This window comes from Haliaeetus albicilla, chromosome 25 (genome assembly GCF_947461875.1).
Source record: "Haliaeetus albicilla chromosome 25, bHalAlb1.1, whole genome shotgun sequence".
Taxonomy (NCBI): Eukaryota; Metazoa; Chordata; class Aves; order Accipitriformes; family Accipitridae; genus Haliaeetus; species Haliaeetus albicilla.
In genome coordinates, this window is record NC_091507.1 from 21,590,998 (window position 1) to 21,614,785 (window position 23,788).

The 23,788-nt window shown below is 37.3% G+C and overlaps 1 protein-coding gene across 1 annotated transcript in view; it reads right to left on the bottom strand.

The window, feature by feature from the left end:
* Positions 1-587: 587 nt before the first annotated feature.
* Positions 588-23,788, bottom strand: part of CUL4A (cullin 4A) — a 36,988-nt gene continuing 13,787 nt past the window's right edge. The window contains exons 7-20 of the mRNA XM_069770220.1: positions 23,635-23,724; positions 22,166-22,248; positions 18,929-18,996; positions 18,276-18,394; positions 15,503-15,695; positions 13,970-14,074; positions 12,102-12,212; positions 11,677-11,762; positions 10,558-10,665; positions 9,232-9,345; positions 8,040-8,145; positions 3,506-3,678; positions 2,524-2,676; positions 588-2,228 (exon numbers count right to left, since the gene is read on the bottom strand). Coding sequence (XP_069626321.1) covers positions 2,133-2,228; positions 2,524-2,676; positions 3,506-3,678; positions 8,040-8,145; positions 9,232-9,345; positions 10,558-10,665; positions 11,677-11,762; positions 12,102-12,212; positions 13,970-14,074; positions 15,503-15,695; positions 18,276-18,394; positions 18,929-18,996; positions 22,166-22,248; positions 23,635-23,724 — 1,605 coding nt within the window. The 3' untranslated portion in view covers positions 588-2,132. The remainder of the gene's footprint in view (positions 2,229-2,523; positions 2,677-3,505; positions 3,679-8,039; positions 8,146-9,231; positions 9,346-10,557; positions 10,666-11,676; positions 11,763-12,101; positions 12,213-13,969; positions 14,075-15,502; positions 15,696-18,275; positions 18,395-18,928; positions 18,997-22,165; positions 22,249-23,634; positions 23,725-23,788) is intronic.

The following is a 23,788-nucleotide window of genomic DNA, read 5'->3' on the forward strand; positions in this document are numbered from 1 at the left end:
ACCAATGCTCCCACAAGCAGAAAGGCAGAACTAAGCAGAAAAACCCTCTGCAGCACTGCTGCTGCTTGAGGTTATTTGGGGGGGATGATAAGGTAGGGGACAGGGGCGCACCTCACAAAGACAGGCTTCATTATTTCCACTGCTCGTGGAACAACTCATTTTTAATTGCTATACCAGAGTAATTTGGCCAAAGAGTCTATGGCAATTAAGAAATACTGCACATCTCAGCACTTTTAATCAATTAACATTGCTTTGTAAGGCAGAACCATATCAATCATCTTCAGGATAACACCACTGCTTTTAGTCTATTGTTTAAAATCGCTGAACCAGGAAGCTGGGGTTCAGAAAGGGAAGGCAGTACACATTCACTGCTTGGTATCAGTTACTGCATACTACTGCCAAATTTCTGTGTGGATAAACCCTCTGGCCATTACAGTTCTGTGAGGCACATACTCCTTTTTGTTTTAAAAGTCTAGCAAGATGGATCTGATCAGCTTCCATTTGCACAGAAAGTGCATTACAAGGTGAATGGTATGATTAACACTAAAGAACAAACTGCACAAATAAACTGAAGTGCCACATTCCCACAAAGGCTAAGAAATTAATATATTTAATATGCATCAAAGATTTTATTTGCATTAACTGAAGATTCAAATATTAAAATAAGTCTACATTAAATTACAATATTAAATACGCTTTAAATACAATAAACTAAATGTGTTTAGTTTCTAAACACAAAGGGAACAAAAATAATTCAGAAGAATGCAATACAATTAATGACACCAGATGACAGAATAAGGACTTTAATACGTAAATCCACAAGATGTCAACTCTTAGTGATGTTTACTTCAAGAAGAGGTGGTGGCCTTTTAATCGATGCACAAACCCCATGTTACATAAATTTATTAAGGTTTCTCTCGAGAAAATATTGCTCAGTTAAATTCTCATTTATGCCATGATCAAAACTCCTTTGGTAGCTCTTTTTCAGAATGAAACACACCAGTATGCAAATCCGGAAAATAAACAGAGTCTTGTAAGTATTACCACAAAAGGTGTCTTCCTTACAGTTACAATTACCTAACAGATCTACAGTGTCTTTCATTCTTTAATTCAGATCAACTTACATATATACAATATGTAACAAAGTACTCACAAAATCCGTAGTCTTTCAAGACAAAAAACTATGCTTTCACAATATCGAGACCATAAAAGTATTTTTAAAAAAAAGTTTTTGTTTTTTAAAGTGGAGCACGCTGTACAGTAGGTTCCCTGTATGTTATTTTCAAGGCAAAACTAAATGTTACGGCAATTACCTAAACAGTGATAAACACCAGTTGCCCTAAAATGAGGTAGGGCCTCTTTGACTCAGATCTAAACTTTGCCACCCAAGCCAGCAGCAGTAGTAATAAAATAATAATCCATATCTTAGCTAAATAAACCAACAACTCACTACACACATGAACGCAGTTGTCCTCTTGGCACTTCAAAGATCTCACTTCAAAACCTGATTTATCCAAACCAGACTGAAGTTTATAATAATTTGAAAGAAAATTAACTGAACACAAGTTTAAGGGTTTTCATGGTGCATAATTCCAAAAATTCAGTGTATTTCAACAACACTGCTTGTACATAAGTGTTCATCAATTAAGGGTTTTTAAAAAGTTACCCAAGTTGTCACTGTAGCTAAAGAATGCAGCATATAGGGTCTTTATGGATGCAGTTGGGAACACGTAAATGAAGAAACCAGACTTGCATCCATCACAGGAGTATTTCTCACACGGGTAATTTTACCTTTCCATCAAACTTCAATGACATTGTTAAACAAAACTGTAAAACTGAATTTTGAAGAACCCAAAAGAACAAAAGAGTAACTAAAAGAAATAAAAACATGACATTTAAAATTAGTAAGAACTCTTGACAAGGATGATCAATTAACATGTTGTTTTGCTTCTTTTCCACAGCAGTGCATGCAGCTGGTTGAATAATATACATCAACCTGAAATCTGCTAAAAGGAAGGTCGGGAACAGCATAGGTATTTGGTGTCCTGAAGAAGATATATGTGGATGATTTTGGTTTTTATTTTTTGGGTTTGTTTTTTTATTTTTTTTTAAATAAAAGTATTTCTTCTCCATTATGCAACATAGTGGTACTGATTGGGGTTGTCTTTGTCCCTCTCCATATAGTCTCTGTCAATGAGAGATTCAATCCTCTTTTTCAAGTCTCCAGGCTACAAGAAAAGATGAGATTAGTATAGCAGTTAGTAATAAAAATGCAAATATATTTTGTTTTTAAAAATAGGACTGCTAACAGCTACATAAGAAAATGTGCCATAGTAAATATTTAAATATAATTTCCTACTGATACTCTGGCTTATTTCTGTTCACACACTCATTTTAATACCTTAATCTTTGGATTTGATTCAGACATATTTCACATTTCTTACTCTTATGGACAAGCTGAATGGAAAAATATATTACATTTTCAGATAATCCTAGGATAGTTTGGAAAACAAAATCGGTTACCTTTACAGGAAATTTCAGTTGATTATACAATTCAGAAACAAGGAGATTATGACCAAGTGTCTTTCTCATCTTCATTATTCGTACAATAGCAGCATCAATCTGATATTGCCTGTCTTGAAATACTCTTTCAGTTGTGCTGACCTGTTCCTCGACCTAAAGAGCAACACCACGAATATCACCTTTTATTGCTATTTTTTCATCAGTTATATTTCTATAGTTAACCTTTACAATGAAATGAAACTCATGTATTCTTATTCATCTTTGAGACAGATGCATGCATTACTGCATGCTAAGAGCTAAGTGATTCTGAAGTGTACTGCTAAAGCAAGCCAAAGATAAAATTAAGGATAAAGAAAAAGGGTAAAGAAAAAAAATAACGTACATCTTATTTTCAATCTATTTGATAAATTAAACTAAATCTTAAAAACTCACTTCAGATTTTTGAAAGAACATGTAACTCTAATTTGACTTTTAGGGATTTTAATATGCAAAGGCAAAAAGGAAACAAGTCAGTGTCAATTAAAACATGTCACCTTGTGTCAAGAATTGGGATTCAAGTACAACAACGACATCCACTGCAAAAACAGGGACAACCCTGACTTTAATAACACTCTTACCTGCTAAATAAAGAGAAGAAGTAACACGGTGACATTTCATTCATGAGTAAAATATAGTACCAACACTTCAGCCATACCACAGAAAAACTAAGGTGGACTGAAACATCTACAAGATCCTATCAGTTTAATATACAAGGCATTTAAATTTGCAAGCACAGGAAGGAACCTAAGTTGTTTCGATTTCAGTGAGTTTTGAAATTTTTATTGCCTCTGCAAGTCATCCTGACTACCAAAAAAATTTAGTAACTGTTTCCTTTCTCCATACGCAAAAACTACAAGAGGAAATGCAGAGATTCTGTCTCTTCATGTGGGACATGTGGATAAAGTTAACACAAACAGAATGAAAGCAAAAAATAAATACATACTGTTTCTTTCATTTGGATTTGGTTGATCTTTATTCTAAACAATTTATGCTTGAAATCACCATTAAAGATGAATTTATCTCCATCTTCTACATCCTTGCCCTTTGGATTTTTAATTAGCACTCGTGCTTTTCCACAAGCTAAAGACTGCAAGGTTCTTCTTAATTCACTGTCCTCTGTGACAAAGTTCAAAGTATGGGAGAAAGCAGAACAAAACATTAACATGAAGAGTTTTATGTGATTCATCTAGAAATACAACTGAAAAGTTACTGGTTTTATCTTAACACCTTCTTCCAGCAAAGTTCCAATTAGGTATCAGCTCACAGCCTTCAAGCTTGGTCTCACATCTTTCATAGGTAAGTGCTGAGAGCGTGCACAGAATGGTGCGTGTCAGGAAGACAGACTCCAGCTCATCTCAGTGAGCTTTCCATCCAAAAGTAGTGTCAGAAAAGTTTGCACATTAATGTGAGCCTGGTTTTATTGCTTCAGTTTTGTTTGGTAGTAAGGGGACTTTAGAAGAAAAAAAATGAGCTGACGACAAGAAACTCAAGCCACCCATTTTATGATTTCATCACTAGTTTTAACACACACCAGAAAATACATAATAAAATAAAAAACCAGAAGTCTAAATTGATAGGAAGATGTTTTGTGAGAAGGTAGAGCTGACAGCTGTGACAGTCACAAACTTCCCCCACAACAGGAAAGAAGTAGAAACAAGTGGGTGAGGAAAATTTTATCTAGTAAGATTTAAAGCTAAAAGCATTTGGACAAGTAGATAAAATGAAGTCTAAAACATTCTAATAATTAGGTTGCAAAGTCTTGTATCAAGATTTTGCAATAAAACAGCCTCTGCAACCTCTGGAATACTTTTATTCACAATACAAAATTATCACCAAACGTATTGGATCTCCTGAACATAGTTTTAGCCTAAAAATTAAAAGAAAGGTTTTGCAATCTAGTGCTCAAGTGCAATGTAACTGGATGGCATTTGATCTTCCAATCATTCAACAGTATGAGATCCTTTTCTAACTTTTTTTTACATGTTTCAGATTTGACCTTCCTCAGGAATTGGCACCAAATTCTGTCACATCAGTATTCATCTTCGTCAGATCATTAATGGCCATGTTGAGTAATACCTGGGGATCCCAAATAAGAGCTTCCTTTCACTGTGAAAGCTGCCCATTCATTTCTACCTATTCTTTTCTGTCTTTTAATGAGTTATTCACCCCTAAGAGAAACTTCCCTCTTAAGCCATGAAAACTTAGTTTATTTTAGAGCTTGTGAGGAGCTCCTATCAAGAACTTTTAAAAAGCCAAGTGCACAATTATGATTGTGCATATGCTTGCTGACTGTCTCAAAGAATTTGAAAGGAAAATCATGCATCACATAAATCATGCTGGCTTTTCCCTAATATACACTTATCCATGGGCCTACCAATTCTGTTCTTCCCAGTACAGAGGTGCTACCCTGCAGTAATCTGCAGAATTAACCCATGAACATAAAAAATAGATTAGAAATTTAGCATTGCTCTTGTCAAGCTTGCACCAAGGCTCACTTAAATTATAATCTAGACAGATTCCTGTAAAGCTTCAGGGTGAATACTATTCAGCTGGTGGTGGTCTAATTTACTGTCTGATTTACTCATCTGTTCTAAACCCCTTACTGACACTTCAACTTGCAATATTTCATTCTGCCCTATGGCACGTACGTGGCCCTCTGAACTCTTCTGCAGTAAACACAAATATGCAAAGACTGGGTAACGCCTCATAATAGGGTCTCAACATAAACAAATGTTAATTCACTAACAACTGCACAAGGTTTCCACCACCTCCCAGAAAGAGCTGGCACATGTGAACGCCAAAGTAAAGGAAGTGATTAGGGCCAGTTCTTCAGAGTTGGGAGGTTCAGTATTCCTTTCGGTGTTTAGTTTAGAACCGAAGAACAGGCACCCTGGGCCAGAAGGTCCATCTAGCCCAGCACTGTCTCCAGCAGTGGCCACGAGCAGATGAGCACAGAGCAGCATATAAGAGCAAATAGAGCTAATACAGCTCCACACTTCCCTGCTCTTCCTCCTCTCCCCATCCTACCGCTCTCTCAGTCTCCAATCACTGAGGGCTCAAGGACTTCCTAAGCCAGAGGTGGTTTCTATGTGTTGAGAAACCTTCAGTGCTTTGCTCTTCCCTGAACCTGTCCCCTTGAACTCTGTAAACTTTCAGCTTTTACAACATGCTGTTTAGTTTTCACCATGTGCTCATTTCAGTTTTTTGCCCTCTAGCTTTTTTTGAGTAAGAAAACAAATCCTTATCACTTTATTCTTTACCTTTTGGTCTATTTAAGTTTAGTCCTAGCACATACAACTGTTCCTTCTAAAGAAGCTGTCCCATGTCTTCCATCTTTATTGCCATTCTCCGAACTCTTCTCAGATCCACTATGTTATTTTTAGATGGTGGAGGAAGAAGTCTGACAAACCCTACAGACTTTCTAAAACATTAAAATGTGCCAGCAACTCCCTTTCAATTTAGATGAAGCCCACCCTTCTTGTACAGGTTCCCCTTGTTTCAAAGGCTTTCCTACTGCCTAATAAATCCAGAACTTCTTCTGTATGTCATTTTTTCAAACATACATTGCAGTTCTGCCTGTCTGTTGAGCCCTGCACATGGTGTTTAGAACATTTAGAAACAGTTTCTATGGCAACCCTACTGCCCAGGTTTTGCCCTCCAGGATTTCTACCACGTCCTGTAATTTGTACCCATGAGCTAGGACCTCTGGTTCATGCAGGGTGGTCTCTGAGACTCTGGCCGTCTGCACCTCTGCCCTTTGTGGTGCATCACAAATTCAGCTGCTTTTTCTAATAACTGAATCACTGTTCTTTTCGAACTAGCCAGGAGGGCAGCCTGCGGCCAGGTACTGCTGAGCGAAAGGATCATCCAAGTAGCAGGAGGCAGGAAGGGCGCAGTGTGGGACCTATTTCTGACATAATTTCTGGCCATAAGAGTTGCCTCTTCTCTGGAATTAGGGAGACTGCTGGGTGGGAATGGGACCTCTCTAAAGCAGCTGCGAATGCCTTGGATAGGTAGAGCCTGGGAAGACAGAGATTTTATGTCATTCATCCTGGCCCCACAGGAACCCCATGGACCATGAACTGTCCTCCTTACCTGCATTCCTATACTATTTCCCCACAGGGGAGAGAAACACAGACATGGCACTCAGTGCAATGACATAACATAATACAGGTAGCTCCCAACTATCAATTGTAGCCAGCTGCCTTAAAAACAGTCTACTGAAATCCTTTCTATTGTGCTATAACGGAATGGATTTCCATGCAGCAGATTTTATCTGTTGCTGTCAGGCAGCCAGAATGCAAGCTCCAAGGTACAGCAATACAAGATGAGAAAGCAGGATCTGGATCAGGCTTGCGTGAACTTATGTTTGTTCTGTAACCACTGTACTCTGACCTAATGAGCCTCTCTGGACTATCCTCATGCTTATCATTCACACTGGCATTAGTTTTCTTCAGCTCCCCTAGCATTAATGGAGTGGATGACTAAGCAACTTGAAGCACTGATGCTGACAAGCTGGAGCACCCAGGCTGTACTGCCTTCTGCAACGCATCATTCTGAGCCACAGGGATTCCCGATATCCCCATTTTACAGTATTTTAGTAAATATATTCACATTATTTTAGTACTTGTATGGGTTCAAATACTCTTTCAGCAGTTGCTGTACTGGGTTGGTCTTAAGATTCAACATGTGAAGGGCTACTGGGTATAACCTGCTGGTTGATGCAGAAGTTCCAGAGAGTAAAAGGATGATAGTGTTATCATTTTTAATGCCAATGGCTGTAACTAATTCAAGGAAGGGTAAAAATTCGGGGGGAAAAAAAAATCATCCAAGAGCATAAGAACACAGAAGGCAGATACTGCAGACGGTTAAAAAGAAAATGATACTTTTCCTCAGTTTTCTTTGTCCGTTCTGCCTTTGGCTTTCAAGTGCAGAGGGAGACAGCTACCAAGTATACACCCTACCAGGACACTGTTCTTCTTAACAAATCAGACCTACTGTAAATGGGCACTCCAGCAACAGTCATGGAATACAGGTGGGCAAGCTCTCAGAACAGTTCAACTGAAAATACTCTCTTGAATCACCCCATAATGACAGCATTCTAAAACAGATCATTTTCAAAATATAGTATTTGAAACTGTAAAGGAACAAAAAAATAATGTGTACAGACAACAGGCTTTATCACCACTTGAATTTTAAGAATTGCAATGATACATTTTTTAAGTCTAATAGGTTGTTAGTAGTACCATATGCTACACAGCTCTCACTATTAATTTTGTGAAGCATCTCTTTTATCTACACTAGGAAGTACCAGCAGTGTGTTTTCCTCATCTCTTTTGGTGTCTATATACTATTGACTCATAAAGTTTGTCCTAATGATCATAGCAAATTTCTTAAAATTAGGCCTTTGCATACCAAATCACAACTGGCAATCAGTTGATGAATAAATTTAAGAATTAGAAAAGTATTCTTCCTACCTACACCAGTGGCCATTTTAATTTCTTCAAAACTGAATTCATCTCCTTCATTAAACATAAGCAACACTAGTGTCTGAAAGAGTGATACTTGAAATTCTTTCTTTCCCTAAAAAAGAAATATCAAATAATTAGAAATAATACTCAGAGCATTTTCTATTGTATCCCCCAAATCTGACAAGTTACAGAAGCTATACATTCCTTTTTCTATTTCTAGAAGAAAAGATGTGCATTTTAGAATGTCTAGCACACAGAAGAATCTGCCTGAATGCAGTATTGAGGAAACAGGACATTTTTAAAACCTCTTTTTTTTTTCCTCCTCTAACAGTAGCAGTACAGCACACAGCAGAAGCTCATTAGAATGGCCTTGTATTTACTTCATTTTCCTTACAATATATGAAATTCTGGCTTTGCTGCCATCAACGGCGAATCTCTTCATACTTCACCCAAGTTTCATTTTATAGAGATGCGCAAACTAACACAAAAGAAATCTTGGCATTGAACCAAATATGAAAGAAACAAAAGATAATTTTGGTTTAGTCAATCAACAACTACAAACCTATCCATCTTACTGTTACATAATGCCTAAACCTCTAAGTTACATATTCACAATGAGTTAGTAAAAGAATTCAGGGTTTTTTTGTCTTTGCCCTGGCTCAATTAAGCTGCATTATTAGCAAGGCAAAGTACTCCATGAGACAAAACAAAACCACATTAAGAAACAATGTGGTTATTTAAGACTTAAATAATTCAACAAGCATTTAAATTTTAACCACAGTCATTACATGACTAACACTCTTCAGTCTCTTTTTGTATCAGTGAAGCACACTAAAAGCATCACCACTATTTCTATGATCAAAACAATTCCATATTAAAAATAGAAGGATGCTGCATTCTTTTTCTTTCATTAATTTCTTACTTTATTACAACTTTCTTTATTCGACTGAGCAACTATTCCTATCAAGTAACACAAATGTTACCAAAAGGTATCACATTGTTGTCTTCTGTTAGCTACGTAGTATTTCAGTTTATTTATAAAAAGCCTACTTTCTATACAAAATAACAATACTGAATTGTGATTGTTCCTCCACAAAAATGTTACTACCTTTATAAAAAATACAATACATGACTAGATTCCAAATAATTGACTTAAATTTTATCCCAACAGTCTAAGCATTAAAACAAGCAAACTCACTTCCTTAAATTCCGCCTTTAGGACAGCATGCCCTAAAGTGGTCTGCCACTGAAGTTTTCGACCACTGTGTTTTCCCAGGTAAAAGGTTTTAAATACCTCTTGAAGCTTTATCATCTGTAAAGCAGAGAGAAAAATGTTTATTAACATTATACCAGTGCAGTGATGCTGGATGATTTCACACATGTAATTTCTTTATTCTCCTCAGCAATGTTTCATAATAAGTGTTTTTGCATGGAAAAACTAAATCCAAAGAGCAAAATTCTGCTCTCAAGTACACTGGTACTATTATGCACAAAAGAAAGTCTCAATTCAAAAATAGCTTTTAAGTTCTTTTTTTTCTTCTTCTTTTTTTGTTTGTTTGTTTTAAATAAAAGTAAAATAAACCCCCTGTAAAGGGCTTTAAACCTCAAAAATGAGTACTAGTTTTGTCCTGGGCTTTGACCAAGAAGTCACCAGACGAAAAGCGTACATCTCACACCTATACACTGACTATTGCCATCTGCTCCCCAGTTCTTCCTTTAGTTTGTCCTATACAGATTCAAGTCTGATTCCAGTACTTTATACCCTCTTACTTCCAAGAAAGGGGGTTTTACCCCTCCGTTTTCATGACGTGTCACTCAGATTGGATCTTTCCGAAGTAGTCTGCTACGGAGAAAAAGACGGCGCAGGAGCAAGAGCACAAAAGCTTCCACATCTTCTGAACTGAACGGGAACCCTGCTATCACCTTTCGCCTCTGAAGTGCTCCCCACATTTCAGGTCGAGCAAGGTATTGCAGGAGATAGGACTCCGAATACATATTTCAACTTAAATCGCTACCGATAGGAACTTTGCAAAAATCTCTCAACTTGGAAGCAATCTTTTTTCAGGCAAATGCCATTTAAATGCAGGGGCTAGTTTTGTGTGACACATTGCCGGGAACAGAGGAAGGATCTTACAGAAAAAAAGAATGTGCAGTAACATAACTATTGGCTAGATCAAAACACCTAACCAATGTAGTTAAAGGTTGACTAAATTAAGGTGAACTGTCCTGTTTTAAACTTTTAAGTGGTTGACTGCAATGTTAAGCAGGACACTGATTTTATTTTAATACTAATTTTATATTATTATTATTATTATTAACACGGTAAAAAAACACATTAAGTGAAACAATCGTCCAAAAAAAAGTGGATTTTATCCACTGCATTTTATTTTTTGCAATTTTGGAATCTTTAAAATGAGATAAACCCCTTAAATATCTAGCAGAAAAACATTAAACAACGGGCATTAGCTCACCCTATGATAACCACTCTGTAAAGTACACTTAGAAGAAGAATTCAAACACTAACCTCTGAATTTAAGTGGACTTCCATAGGTGTATAAGTTGGCCAATATCCCATAGTTAATATATTTACTGTCAGGTCTATATTTCCTGGGTCACTTTGGTTCTGCATATACTAAAATACAAGAGACAAAAATAATTCAAGTATACTGTCTGCATGCTAAATTAGAAAATATATATACTTAAATTCAAAATGTAAAATTAGCATAACAATAAAAAAATTTCTACAGGCCACATCCTTGGTTAGACATGCTCTACCAGGATTTTGAATGACTATTTAATGCCCCCCTCCCCAATTTCAAAACACAGCAAGTGGCTGGAAGTAGAAAGAAAAGAACAACGTGCCTTGAAGTACCCTAGCCCACTGTCTTTACAGGGTATTAAGGTCAAAGGAACTTCAATGACATGCAAGTAAAGCAAAAGAAAAGCTTTTGATGAGAAGCCAGGGCAAGAACTATAAGATCAAAAAGGATCCCCTGGGACTTCCACAGACAAAACATTTTCATATAATTTGAGCATAGTATCAGTCAAGCCAGGCTGCAAAGCCTGGGACAGAAAAGTCACTACTGTATTTTATTACAGGAGCAGGTGTCCTGGGTCAGATCTTTACCCCAGTACCCTGTCTTCAATAAGGCCCCAAAACAGGTACCCGGGGAGAATTGCAACAACAGTTCACAGCATATACAGTATTTCCTCCAAGCAATTCCTTGGTTATCAACAGGTTGGAAGCTTTGGGGCTGAGACATACAGGGTTTCTGTGCACTGAGCAACCTCCAGAGAGTTTCTGTGGTGTGGGTTATTCACAAAGAATTCATCAGAGCAGCAACAGTTTACAGAATGAAGGGGTATGGACTTTAAAGGATGTCAGACAACTAAATTACTATGTGGTATTTAGACTGTCATTTACTTTAAAAGGAATCAAATAAAACTGTAAAGTAGGTTATCTCTGAATAGATATACAATAAATTCCATTCTATCAATAGAACTAGAAGTAGACTCTGTTACTATGACGAGCACCTGCTCAAAAGCTGTTTTGTTTAATTTTAGCTTAATCCAAGGTATAACGCCATTAAGTGCTTCCCCATCACTCTTGAAAATTTAGTACACAAACAGAAGCTAAATGTACCTGCTTAAACTGAACCATGACATCTTTTGACAGTTCCATGTCCTTGAACATGCCCTCCAGTTTGCTGGTAAAAGCAGCGCCACATTCTGTCACACAAATTAAAGCAAATATCCCACAATTACAAAGAAGCACGGAACAAGCAATAAAGGTTTAACCTGAGACAGCTGAGCCAGATTTGCCAGGTTATGGAGCACTCACAAACAGGTACAAGTTTTAAGGATTTTGCTCCTCTGTAGGTACATTAAATGAACCAGCCGCATATCTAAGAGGTTACCCCAATAGTTCTCGCTGAGCACAATGAAAGCTGTGATATGCTCAGCTATTACTTAAGATCTGGGTTGTCACTTCTTAAAGCGTGAGAAAATAAGGATTCCAATTTACATGCCAAAAAGTAATAAAAATTTAACACATCTGAAAGTGCCTACCATGTTTAAGCTTTGACAACATGGACTTCTCAGCATCTACTGATGCACTTTTTCCAACCAGCAGTCTTTTGGCCAAGTCTTTCTTATAAAATGCCTCAAACACATCTTTACCTGTATGGAAATGGAAACAAAAACAAAATACAACTGAAATCATACATTCTACTTGCGTCATTGCACTTCAGGTTTGTGACACAAGCGTTTCTCAACACATGTTGATCAGAACAATATTCACTACACAACAGTGAAGAAAAACATTTAGATAACTTGTTCTTTTTGTATTTTAATTATTTTCTTAACATATGTTGCAAAATTTTTACTTCTTTCTTTTTTTTTTCCCGCCCAGGAACATGGGCTGCCTTGTTATTTCCCATCAGATCAGCTGCAAATCACATTAAATTATTCTGGGTTCCAGAAGAACACTCTCCCTTCAGTGGTCTGATTTATTAAAATAAAAAAAAAGAAAAAGTGTCCCTATGTATTAAAGAAATATCCTTTAAAAGCCTAAGGTGAAGAAAAATTGACAGAAGTCTTCTGACTTGGTTTGCCAATCACCTTTTGAAATAAAGAAGTCATACAGGCACCCACAAACTTTCACACCTTAAACCACAGCTTCCGCAAACCTTTTCTATTGATAGTGCGAAGATATCAGCAAGTTGTGTCACTTTTAAGAGGAAGAAATTCAGTGTAACTCAAGGCACTATTTGCGCTGCTTACAGTAGCCCCTCCTAGTTCCTTGCAAACACCTTCCAATAGCGATTCCTCCGATACTCTTCTTCCTTCTCCATCCCACCCTCTAGGGAAGTGCTTTTTCATGAAGCAGCATCAAGATACTATCAAAAAGCCCAATGCCCAGAAACTACTAATTTCATCTGCTCTTAAAAGGACTCTTACGCACCAGATGGCTCAAAATAAATTTGCACTTTTAGCTCAGTACTACGAAAAATATTAAGAGAAAAGAGTTGGTCAAAGTTTCAGATTAACAGAAATTAATCTCTTAGGCTGACAAGTTGCCAGTGATACTCTTTTCATTCACCATCTCCATCCAATACCCTCTGCGTTTGAAAAAAATCTTGATGCAAATGATATTACTTTATGACTGATTTCTTGTCTGCTTTCCCATTATTTGTACTTGTTTTGGATTTTATGAGGAAGGAACCCCACAGATTTCAGAACAAACTAATACAGAATTAGGTAGTTCCTGCTTATTCCACCCCAGGCTGGGATGCACATCCCACTTCCCTCAAAATAGTGACCATGTGCCTCTTGGACTCAACCACATACTTTTTTCTGATATCCAACCTAGGAAAAAAAATTAAAAATTCTCCTAACACATTCAAGGGTTTTGCTCAGATAGGGACATACATAAGGGAAGTGCATTTCAAAAGCAGTAAAACACAGCAATAACATTTTCTCCCATCATTCTGAGTCATCCTCTGTGTTCATTCTCAGCCATGATGAGAAAAGAGAAGTCATTAGTTTCTGGGTTTTCACGTACTTTGCACCTACGACATACTGAGGTGGGCAGGGAAGAGAAAATCTGCACTATCCTTTCTGTTCTCTGTCATTAGAGGAGAGGTTGTGGTTACAGATATGGTTAATTTATGTGAAAAAACTTCCACCAACAGCTCTAACTCTTAGGTCTCCACTCACAGGCTGTGAAAGGTCTGTAACATGCCAATCTCCATAGAACAAGTTTGTCCTCCCTCGTGTATTTATTGTGCTCCTTCAGATGTAAGGCAAACTGAATTTAAGACCAAGTCGAGCAGAAGCTCATGCTAAAAAAGATTTCTTACATTCAGAGGAATGCAGTTCTGCTAGTAGCAATAAAAACAGTTTTAACTGCATCAACGGTGAACTGCTATTCTTACCATGAATGAATCTAAATATGATCATGATTTTGTCAAGGATTCTTTCCAGCTCTTCATCTGTTGCTTCTTTATTACCAGCTCTTAACTTGGAATCCACATATTTTGCTACAAATAAATAAAACAGTTTAACAGCTTTAAAAAAATAATCTAAAATAACCAACTTAAGCATCTCCCACTTGAAATATTACTATAAGTTAAATATTACTATATGTTAAAATACAAGTGTTACATTTTCTATTTTCCTTTTTCCCATCCCTAGGTTTAGTGGACTGATAGAGCCCTACTGTACTACTGCCATAATGGAAAAATATCACAAAAAAGGAACCGTCCAAGAAAATGAATACAGTATAATCATGAAAAATAATGCATTAGAAATTCCTACATTTTGTTTAAATAGTCGTAGCAAGCACATTACTTGTTGAAAGACAATGTTTTGGAAGTGTACAATGCATATGAATGTATTTTATGAGAAACAGAAACAAACAACACAAAAAGGACTATATTTCTGTAGACCTTTACCATGTTCCTCATGCTCCTTCACAGGAGCGTACCAAAATTTAAACAGAAGCAATGCTTTCAAGTTAGTAGCTTCAGAATGCCAGAAATAAGGTTAAGCCATGAGTTTAGCTATGTATTTATTAAGCCACATTAGTATCCTTACACAACCTTCTGCGTAAGAAGGAAACCTTTGCAGGAGCTGAAACACCACAATCCCCAAACGACAGCAGCCCGTATCATGGCTTTAACCTGTATCACCAGGTTGTGCAATTTGTCATACATAAAGCTGGTTTTAGAAGGACGCCACAAAATAAGGTGAATAAAGGCAAAAGAACGTACAGAGGAAAAACAAACAACAAAGGATTGGGATCCTCTCCCGGTGTAAAATGCTACAGCTCCAGTTTTGCTGCAGGCAAAACAGTCAGAACAGCTTTTGCCAGATCAGGGATAAACCCAGTAACAGTATTTTTAAGACGTTTTTATTATTTTTCCCCTTAATGAGCACTAGTGCCCCTTCAAGGTAATAATTTTTTTTTTTGCTATTAAAACTCCTTGTATCTGAAGGCTTTAAAATTGTTCTCCCAACTTCAGCCTTCAAGGCAGATAGATGGGCTGTACTTAGTCCTCTCTGAGAGATCCATAACATCCGAAGAACTCCTCTACTACCACAACTGAAAACAGTTCCCTTTTTTTTTTTTGCCAAAGCTACTCTTCCCCCTAACCATTTACTCCACTTGTAGCATCAGCATTACGCTCTCTGAGCAGTTGTTAGCACCAGGCACCGTGCAAGAAGCAGAGCGGAGGGAGAGCAGAAGTTGGCATGCTCCGTCAGGACGTCGCGCACACACCTAACCGCACACCCAAGCTTTTTGAACCCGCAACGCTCCCAGGTTAACTTTTGCCTCGTATCCCAAAAATGAGTCTCCTAAAGCAGAATGCGTACTGCACCGCTATTGCACTAGCACACTCAGCAGCATTATCTTATCATGCTCTCTATAGATTTTCAAAATATTTTACAGAAAAATATTTGTGTACCTATCAATTCTGCAGGCTTATTTGGTCTCTTGTTGATAAATGTTTCAAAGGACTCCTTCATCAAGTTTATAAATTTCTCATTTTTCTGAAAGCACACTTCTATGATATGGTCCACTTTATCCTTAAAATCTAGTAGCTCTTGCACCATATCCTTGTCTTTTTCAGGATTAACCACTATTGTTGTCCCAAAGTTCTGTAAAACAAACACTTTTGATAATAAAATACTTTAGAGTGCTACCTATCTCCCCCAACAGACACATTTACCCTTATATCATTAGAAAGAATAATTTTTTTTACAGAGCTACTTATGTGACTTCCAAGTTTTCAAAAAATGAGATGCATTGAAATTCAAAATAAAAACCCAGACACACATTAATGGATTTCAAACATTAGTGTTTGATTTAAAGATTATATACATTTAAGACAAAAGCTAAAAGAAAAACAAAAAACCAAACCAATAAATAAAAAAATACACAGTAGACATGACTCTATGAAGTGCAAGTTCACAGTTAGATACAGAACTACATGATTCATATAAAAGAAATTATATGGCAACTGCCTCAGAAATGTTAAGTGTAGTGGAAAATTTTGCACTATTTTTCTTAAATCCACTACAGAGCTCTATTGATGGAACTGGTGGCAAAAATGCAACTGCTGCTCATCACTCCGAGATTTCTCTTTCAGCAAGGGCTTAAAAGCAAAAAAAACTAGCTGACTTGCAATAAAACAAAACTTTCCCATTTTCAAGAAGCAGCCACAGACTTGACTTTCTTTTCTTGTTCCTACATTTATTATCTTAAAAGTCAGAGATACAATACTGTTTGTCTAGTAAACCAAAATATCCTGTAAGGGAGGATTTTAACCTATCAGACTATTTACAATTGCTTAGTAACACTAATCAGCACCCTAAACAGAATGGTCAGTTTTCCAAGGTGAGAAAGAGGAACATCTGAACAGAAACAGCAAAACAGCACTCAATCCGTGTATTTTCATCACCTGAAGTATGTTAGCCACAACAACAGTCAATGAGAGATGGGGAAATCCCTCCCAAATCTCAGAATTTCCGCTTCAATATCTAATTATGCACTGTGATCTTTCATCGAGATCTTTCTCAAGTAAGATTTCAGAGTGAAGCCAAACACAAGGCTGCCCAAGGTCCTTAGATTCAATAGGTGTACTGCAGAATGGTTTGGGTTGGAAGGGACCTCTGAAGATCATCTAGTCCATCATATCTTACATTTCGCACAATTTCCCCTTCATTAACACAGCATTTAGACATCTCACAGCCTCTATCGGTTATGTTCATAAATTGCAGGGCATTCCCCTCATTCTGCGAATGGCAAACTGAGATACAAGAAAGCTAAGTGACACCTCCGAAATCATAAAAAGTTTTCTACAGTAGAGCACAGACTTTCACCCCAGTAACCTGGCATGCTCTCTGTGCTTCTTCTTACATTGGCTCACAAGATAAAAGTTCTTGAAGCCTCACTTCAACACGTTCTGTCATACAGAATGTTTGAAAGGAGGAGATTCACTGACACTATAGAAAATGGTTTCTAGCTTTTTGAGTCTGTAGAAAAATGCCTTAAAAAGCAAGCCACAAAAAGTCTGATTCTGTGAGACATAAGGTATGATAAGCCAACTTAACAACTTGCCGCTGTGAAAGGAGAGGTTCTGGTCGTCCTTTCTTTATTTTCCTACCTGTCCCAAACTCCTGCTTCTTTCCTTGGGCTATAGACTTTTCTGTGAGCATCTTCAGCTCACTAAACCTGGCATAAAGCTGACCTTGCCCAGGTACTGTGTTACAACAGATCACAAAAGGGTCTACGGAGTGGCAGGCAGCACAAGGGTTAATTCAGGAGTGTGATCTGGGAGCAAGGAAGATGTTCCTTCTCAGCTGCCTACGGATCGACGGGTTGGACGACACCCTGCGGAGCAAACTCCACCTCGGTTCTGGGGGGCAGAGGGGGGACCGTAGTCCCACGTCCGTGGGCTCACGCTGGTGGTGAACGATGCCAAACTCCAGACGTGGGTGTGCAGGAAAGGCACCTCCGAAACGAACGGATGTTGTGCACTTAGTCCTGAAGGGTGATGAACCCATGGGTGATTCAGGGGAGAAGCACCACATCAGGAATTATCCACTCCAGAGAGAAATCTCTTCTGTGAAGCTCTCCTGCCTTCATCTTGCAAGAGCACTAGAGTGCAAGCTCTCTGGGGCAGCGTACTATATGCATATTATGCCTAGCAAAACAAACCTGAAGCATCTAAACACAACTTTGATGATGGATTATTTTCAAGAGGAGTATTCTGTTCCAAATAGCTTAAACATTCATCAGCATTGTTGTAGGTTGGTTGCATGTAGCACTGCTAACCTGCAGCAGAATAGCTACATTCTGATGTTTCACTGGATTTTGCAGGTATGTAAACAGTTGAGGGTATTTGTAGCAAAACACAACACATAGTACAGTCCAGCATACTCTAAATACATGTGTATGTCCTTCTATTTAAGAGCAAAGCAAAACAAAATAACTTCTTGTATAATGTTCAAACCTACAAGGAAAGCAATTTCCAAGTAGAAGTTTAAAACCAAAACTTAGGTGTTGCTGTTTCTCATTATGTGACTGTTATCGGGGGGAAAGCATTAACATCCCTCCCCGTATTTGCTTAAAACAGAATTATCATGCATACACCTACATATTATTCTTGGTTTTCATAGAAGAAATACATGGTAACAGCATAAATTTTGACGTTAGTTAAGAGATCTTTGAAATACCTTGATGTATTCACTCCAATGTTGCAAAAGGATCTGCTGCCCACCTTTTACCCGGCTGAACAGCTGGTATGTCTGGGTCAGATCTGATATTCTATTTTCATCGAGCAGGTTATCAAGTCCTAAAAAAATTAAATTAGAAGAGCAAGCAAATTTGAATACAATTGCACAAATACATTTAGAAATATATTAGAAAAATCTCTATGAAATACATCAAAAGACAAGAGCCTCCAGTGTGCTTAAAAAATATGAACTTTTTAAGACTAAATTTCTTAAAGTAAGCAATACGTTCAGGGTTAACATGTCCCCTTGTTTAAACTGGCTGAAATGACTTATGGTATAATATTTTAAAACTATTTCAACTGAAGTACTTTCCCAACAAGGTGTTCTGCCTTTTGCAGAATGTTTACGAGCAGTGCTCAGGGTTTTTTTAGCAACCTTTACAAATATGGAATTATATTTGAGATATTTGTTTCCACGTATACAATTTACTTGTCACAGTGGGTGTAACAGTCATAGGGATGGCTTTCTCTATCTGTGGAAGTTTTTCCCATGGCTAATATAACTCCTTAAATTCCTAAACTGTAGAGTTTATAGTTATTGCAGAGTATGAGAATCTGTTATCAGATATTACATTAATTAAAAAAAAAAAATACCTTTTTGCAAAATAGCTGATAAGTGTTCTCCTAGCAGCTGTTTCTCCACACAAGCAATCAGTGGTTTCCTAAATAAGGCAAGAGAAGTACATTAGAAATATCGCAGTATAAGGGAATTGCCTCCTGTCACAGTGTATTTGTGAATAACTTACACTATAACAATAATAAAAAAAAATCAACGATTTTCTACTTAAAACAGAGGGTACAAATTAAGACAAAAATGTCACATGTGATGTAAGTCAAGAAAGAAAATAAAGCATGTATATAATTAAAAAAGAAATTCAGGCTTCAATACTAAAAAGCAAGTTCTTACACAGTAGAATAGAGAAGCTCAGATACCAAAAATCAATACAAAAATGTTTCTGGAAAAAAGTCAAATTGATGTTTTCTTGGAAACAAGCAAACAAAACACAAAATGACAAAACAAAACAAAACTTTCCAACAGTTTGAACTCCAAAACAACACAATACATGCTGGTGATGTTCAAAACTGAAACTTTTCATCTAATTGTGTTACGCACCTACATAAGCATAAATTGAGCTAGAACCACAAGACTCAAATTTGCAAAACATTTTAAATTTGTCCTTGAATTTTCCCTACTTTTTACTATTAGTGAAATATTTGTTTGATACATTCACTTTAGACAGGAATGAAAAATAATGGCAAGTTTTCCTTTACGTCTTTTATAGCCTAAAAGAAGAAAGAAATGCCTGAAGTGCTAAGGGATGATTTCAACATTTCAACTTCTACTGCTGCTTACAATATGACACCAAAAGACCAACCATTTCTTTCTAAGTTTTATAAAACACCCTTAATTTAGATTTTCTAGCAGAGAGGTGCTCAACTTGGATTGATGGAAGCCTTTTATGTAGCAGCATCCACTTTACGTCCCTACCTTTGCTAAAACACCACCTTTCCTGAAACAGCCCATCAATGACTCGCCTGACCTCCATGCAATACACAGTTTTAGTCCCTTCATCTCAAAAAGATTAAACTAGAACTTGGAAAGGTTCAGAGAAGGGAACAGGGATGATCAAAGTATGCAGCAGCAGCTACAAGAGAAACAACTCTATGTGTTAGCACTCTTCTTTCTGGGAAAGAGATGACTTAGCAGGGATACAGTGCACTGGCAGGGAGGGAAAAGGTGGAAGGGAACTGACTGATCACTTTCCCTTTCAGTGCAAGAACTGGAGTCATCAGTGACGGTACTGGGAGCCAGAGTTAAACAAAAGGAAGCAATTTATCACGTGGTGGCTACTGCACTGGTGGAACGCTTTGCCAAAGGCTGGCACAGATGGACAAGCTTATGTGAATCCCAGTGAGACAGTGCAAGTGTTTGAAAGCGATCCAAACAGACAAACCACATCAGGTTCAGAAAATACTCTAAGCTGAAAACAGGCAGACACTAGGAGAGTATCGGGGCATCACATATACTTACTTCATTTTTTCCTTTCAGTGGTCATAAGCAAAGATGAAATACCAGTTAGACAGACTCTTGGTCTTAACACATATGGTCATTTTTATGGTCACTTCCAAATTCCCAAAATTTCCAACTACTGCTATCTACAGCTGCTGACTGTGTCCAACAATAGAAGGAGTCAAGGTTGTATAAAATACCATCCTTTGCCCTCGAAGACCTATTCTGCCTACAGGGGAAGTAAGGACAATTCATCTGCTTGAGACTGAGTGGCAGAGCACTATTTCCTGACAAGCAGACAGAATGAGTATTTATCTTGACTGCTAGCTAATGAATGAGCCTGAAGGTACCTTTTGCATGGCCTCAAAGTCATCTACCTCGGTCATCTACTGACCGGCCAGGAGATGTGCTTATTCTGGTCAGCTGCCCAGAAAGGCATGTACTGATGGGCTGAATAAATCCCTCTACGGGCTGCAACACCACACTCCCCATCTGTTGCACAAATCTGGTTTGAAGTATTTTGAATGGTGTTTCCCATGATGGTTTTGTCCTGGAAGTATCATTCCCATCTCAAGATCAAACCCAGTAACTAAATTTAACATCCTTCCTGCTCTTTTCATGCACACCCGGAGAGACAGTGTGACCTGAGGACAACTCAAGGGCACTAATTTTAATAACTGCTGTTTCTTAATGCAAAGAAAGGAAATTAGTGCAAAGCCTTCTAAAAGCAGGTTTCTAAGCCTTTAACTAACGACGAGATTCAAAGCAAGGACTTGATGTATATCTAGACAGAAAACGTAATGATATCAACCTATTTTTTTAACTTAAACAGCAAAGAAATATATATAAGCTTTAACTTCATGCATAGAAACAGTTCCATATATTTTTGTGTGAGTGATTTTGCCAGAAAAAGCTAGTCACCCTGCAATCAGCATTTACAGGGAGATGATTCGGGTTCAAATACGTACCATGACACGCAACCCATTTGTGTGTGAATATATATATAAAATATGTCTGAAGAAAATACTAAGTTAAAGAGATAATTTTTATTCAGTTATCCTTTTAACACCCAATGAAATGCCAATACATCACCCAGAAAACTAAAAAATAAAATAAATTGTTATGTTCTTTATTAACTGTTATGTTCTTTATTTAAAAAACAAACAAACAAACCAAAAAAACCCCAACAGCTTACTGCAGGACAAATTATATATGGATTTATAGCGTGTCAGTGACTCTGCAGTACTTCCTGAATGCACACTCTTACCCCAGCAAAACACACATATTACTCAACACCTGAGTAAAAAAAGGACAAGCTACCTTGCACAATACATTGGCAGCAGCTGCACCAAAGCTGATCTACTGTTAAGTTGACATCCTGGACTGTTCATGAGTGGTGTTCATGTCCTCTATCCTACACCATAATTTAACCTTTTTTTTTTTTTGCCTAATGAGTCTTTCTTTCCCTCAAGGGATTTGTGGTCAATGTTGTTATTAGTACACGAATGAGTAAAATCAGCTGCTACTTCAATAACGCAAATTTGAGTTCTTATATAATGTTTTGTTAACTTCAGTATACACCTATAAATCTTTCTGGACAAATTTCTCCCCTCTTACTCAAAGAATCTTTTGATTTTAAAGAAATCAGTTTTGATAAAAATGAAGTCTTAAAAAAACCAAGCTGTATCACAAGCACTGTCAACAAGATAATATCTGTAAGATAATGCAGCAATAATCTGTGTGTCTCTACAACCACAGATAATCACACTGTTTATGAGGGATGCTTGACTTATGCCAAGAATGACAACATTTGTACTCACTGTGTGCTGTGGTCTAAATATGTTATTACTCTGTCTCCTTCTTCTTCCAAACGTTTATTAACATGGTGAAGGTATTCTGGGACCTAGTGAGACAAGCGAATGTCAAGTTCATCTACAGAGGTATGAAAGGCAGATAATCTTGTTCCATGACAATTACTTTACACTACAAATTTAAAGAGAATATGAATTGAAAAGGACTATTCCACCAGAATGTTGTTATGTACTACATAATCTATATTTTTATTAATCAATGTTACTTTATATTAGAAGTATTATAACTGCACCTGACAGAAAGGAAGAGAAAAAACAGAAATCTAAGAATTTTTCAGAGGAAGTTAATTTTTTCTCAAAAGCCTTCTGAGCTAAGCTAGCCCTTAAAGCATCATGGAGCAGACTTTCAGTTGGTGTGAACCATATAGTTCTATTATTTCAATGGCAGTTTGTCCAGTGGAGTATCTGTCCCTATGGAGAGTTAACACATTTAGCACGTACTAAGCCACAGGTATGAAACTCAGGCTTCAAATGATCAAACTAGTTATGCATACATGCATATATATCTACATGTATACACACGCATACACATGCATGTACATATGCATGTATATGTATGTAGATGCATATATGTGTATGCATTATGTGCATATGCGTTAAGTATGTACATGTATATACTGTTTAAGTTAGCGCCTTACTCCCTTTTGTGTTTTTCCACAGCTTTCCACTAGGCATATAAAAGCAGTAAGACTGTTGGTCTCAAAATTTGTGTCGAAGCATTTCACCTCAGGTCCCAGTGGAACGTCAGGGAATGAGGTGAATAGAGCAGGACTGGACACAAGGATTCACCTCAGTGCAACGCAAACAGGCGTAGTGACTCCGTGTTAAAATGGAATTAAAATAAAGGTAGTCTGCTGGATTTTAGACCACCAAGAAACGCATACATTTTCAGACATAACCACATCTGCAGGCTGCCCGCTGCAAAGCATAATTTTATCTCAGGAAGGCAGAAAACAAAAGTGTTCTTAAGTCTATTTAACTAATAAGGAAAAGAAACAAAACAGCAAAATAAATGCAATAAAATAGTAAAAAAGTAAACGGTTTACTTGCGTATTAACCACATAGTAAAATGATGCCACTGGATATTTTACAGCTCTTGGGCAAAAATAATATTGACAGCACACCTTTAAGCTTTATGTGGAAATGACTTTCTGGTAGTGTGACTTTTGCTACACAAAATGTCACTGGGTTTCTCCACCCTTAATTATGTATTTCAAGCACCAAGGCAATTTGGATCCTGCTCTTCCCTTTGATAGAATACCGTGGTTCACATCAAAACACGTGAATGCGTACATGTGTACCTGGGTACCAGTGAATTTCACTGAACATTAATACACCATGACACTGCCACAAGTTCTCATGTAATCCCACAGCAGATAAAACTGACATAAAAGCAATCATCTACAGCATGCACCTACCTCTCTTTCTTGCATTAATCTTTGGCCTTCTGCAGCATATAAGCAATTTGTCTCCTCCAGAAACCTCTGTTCAAATGATTCCTTGTAAACCTGCTCAAGAAATTAATTTAGTTACTTACATTAAGCTGCCAGTAAGGGTAGCATATTTTGGGTG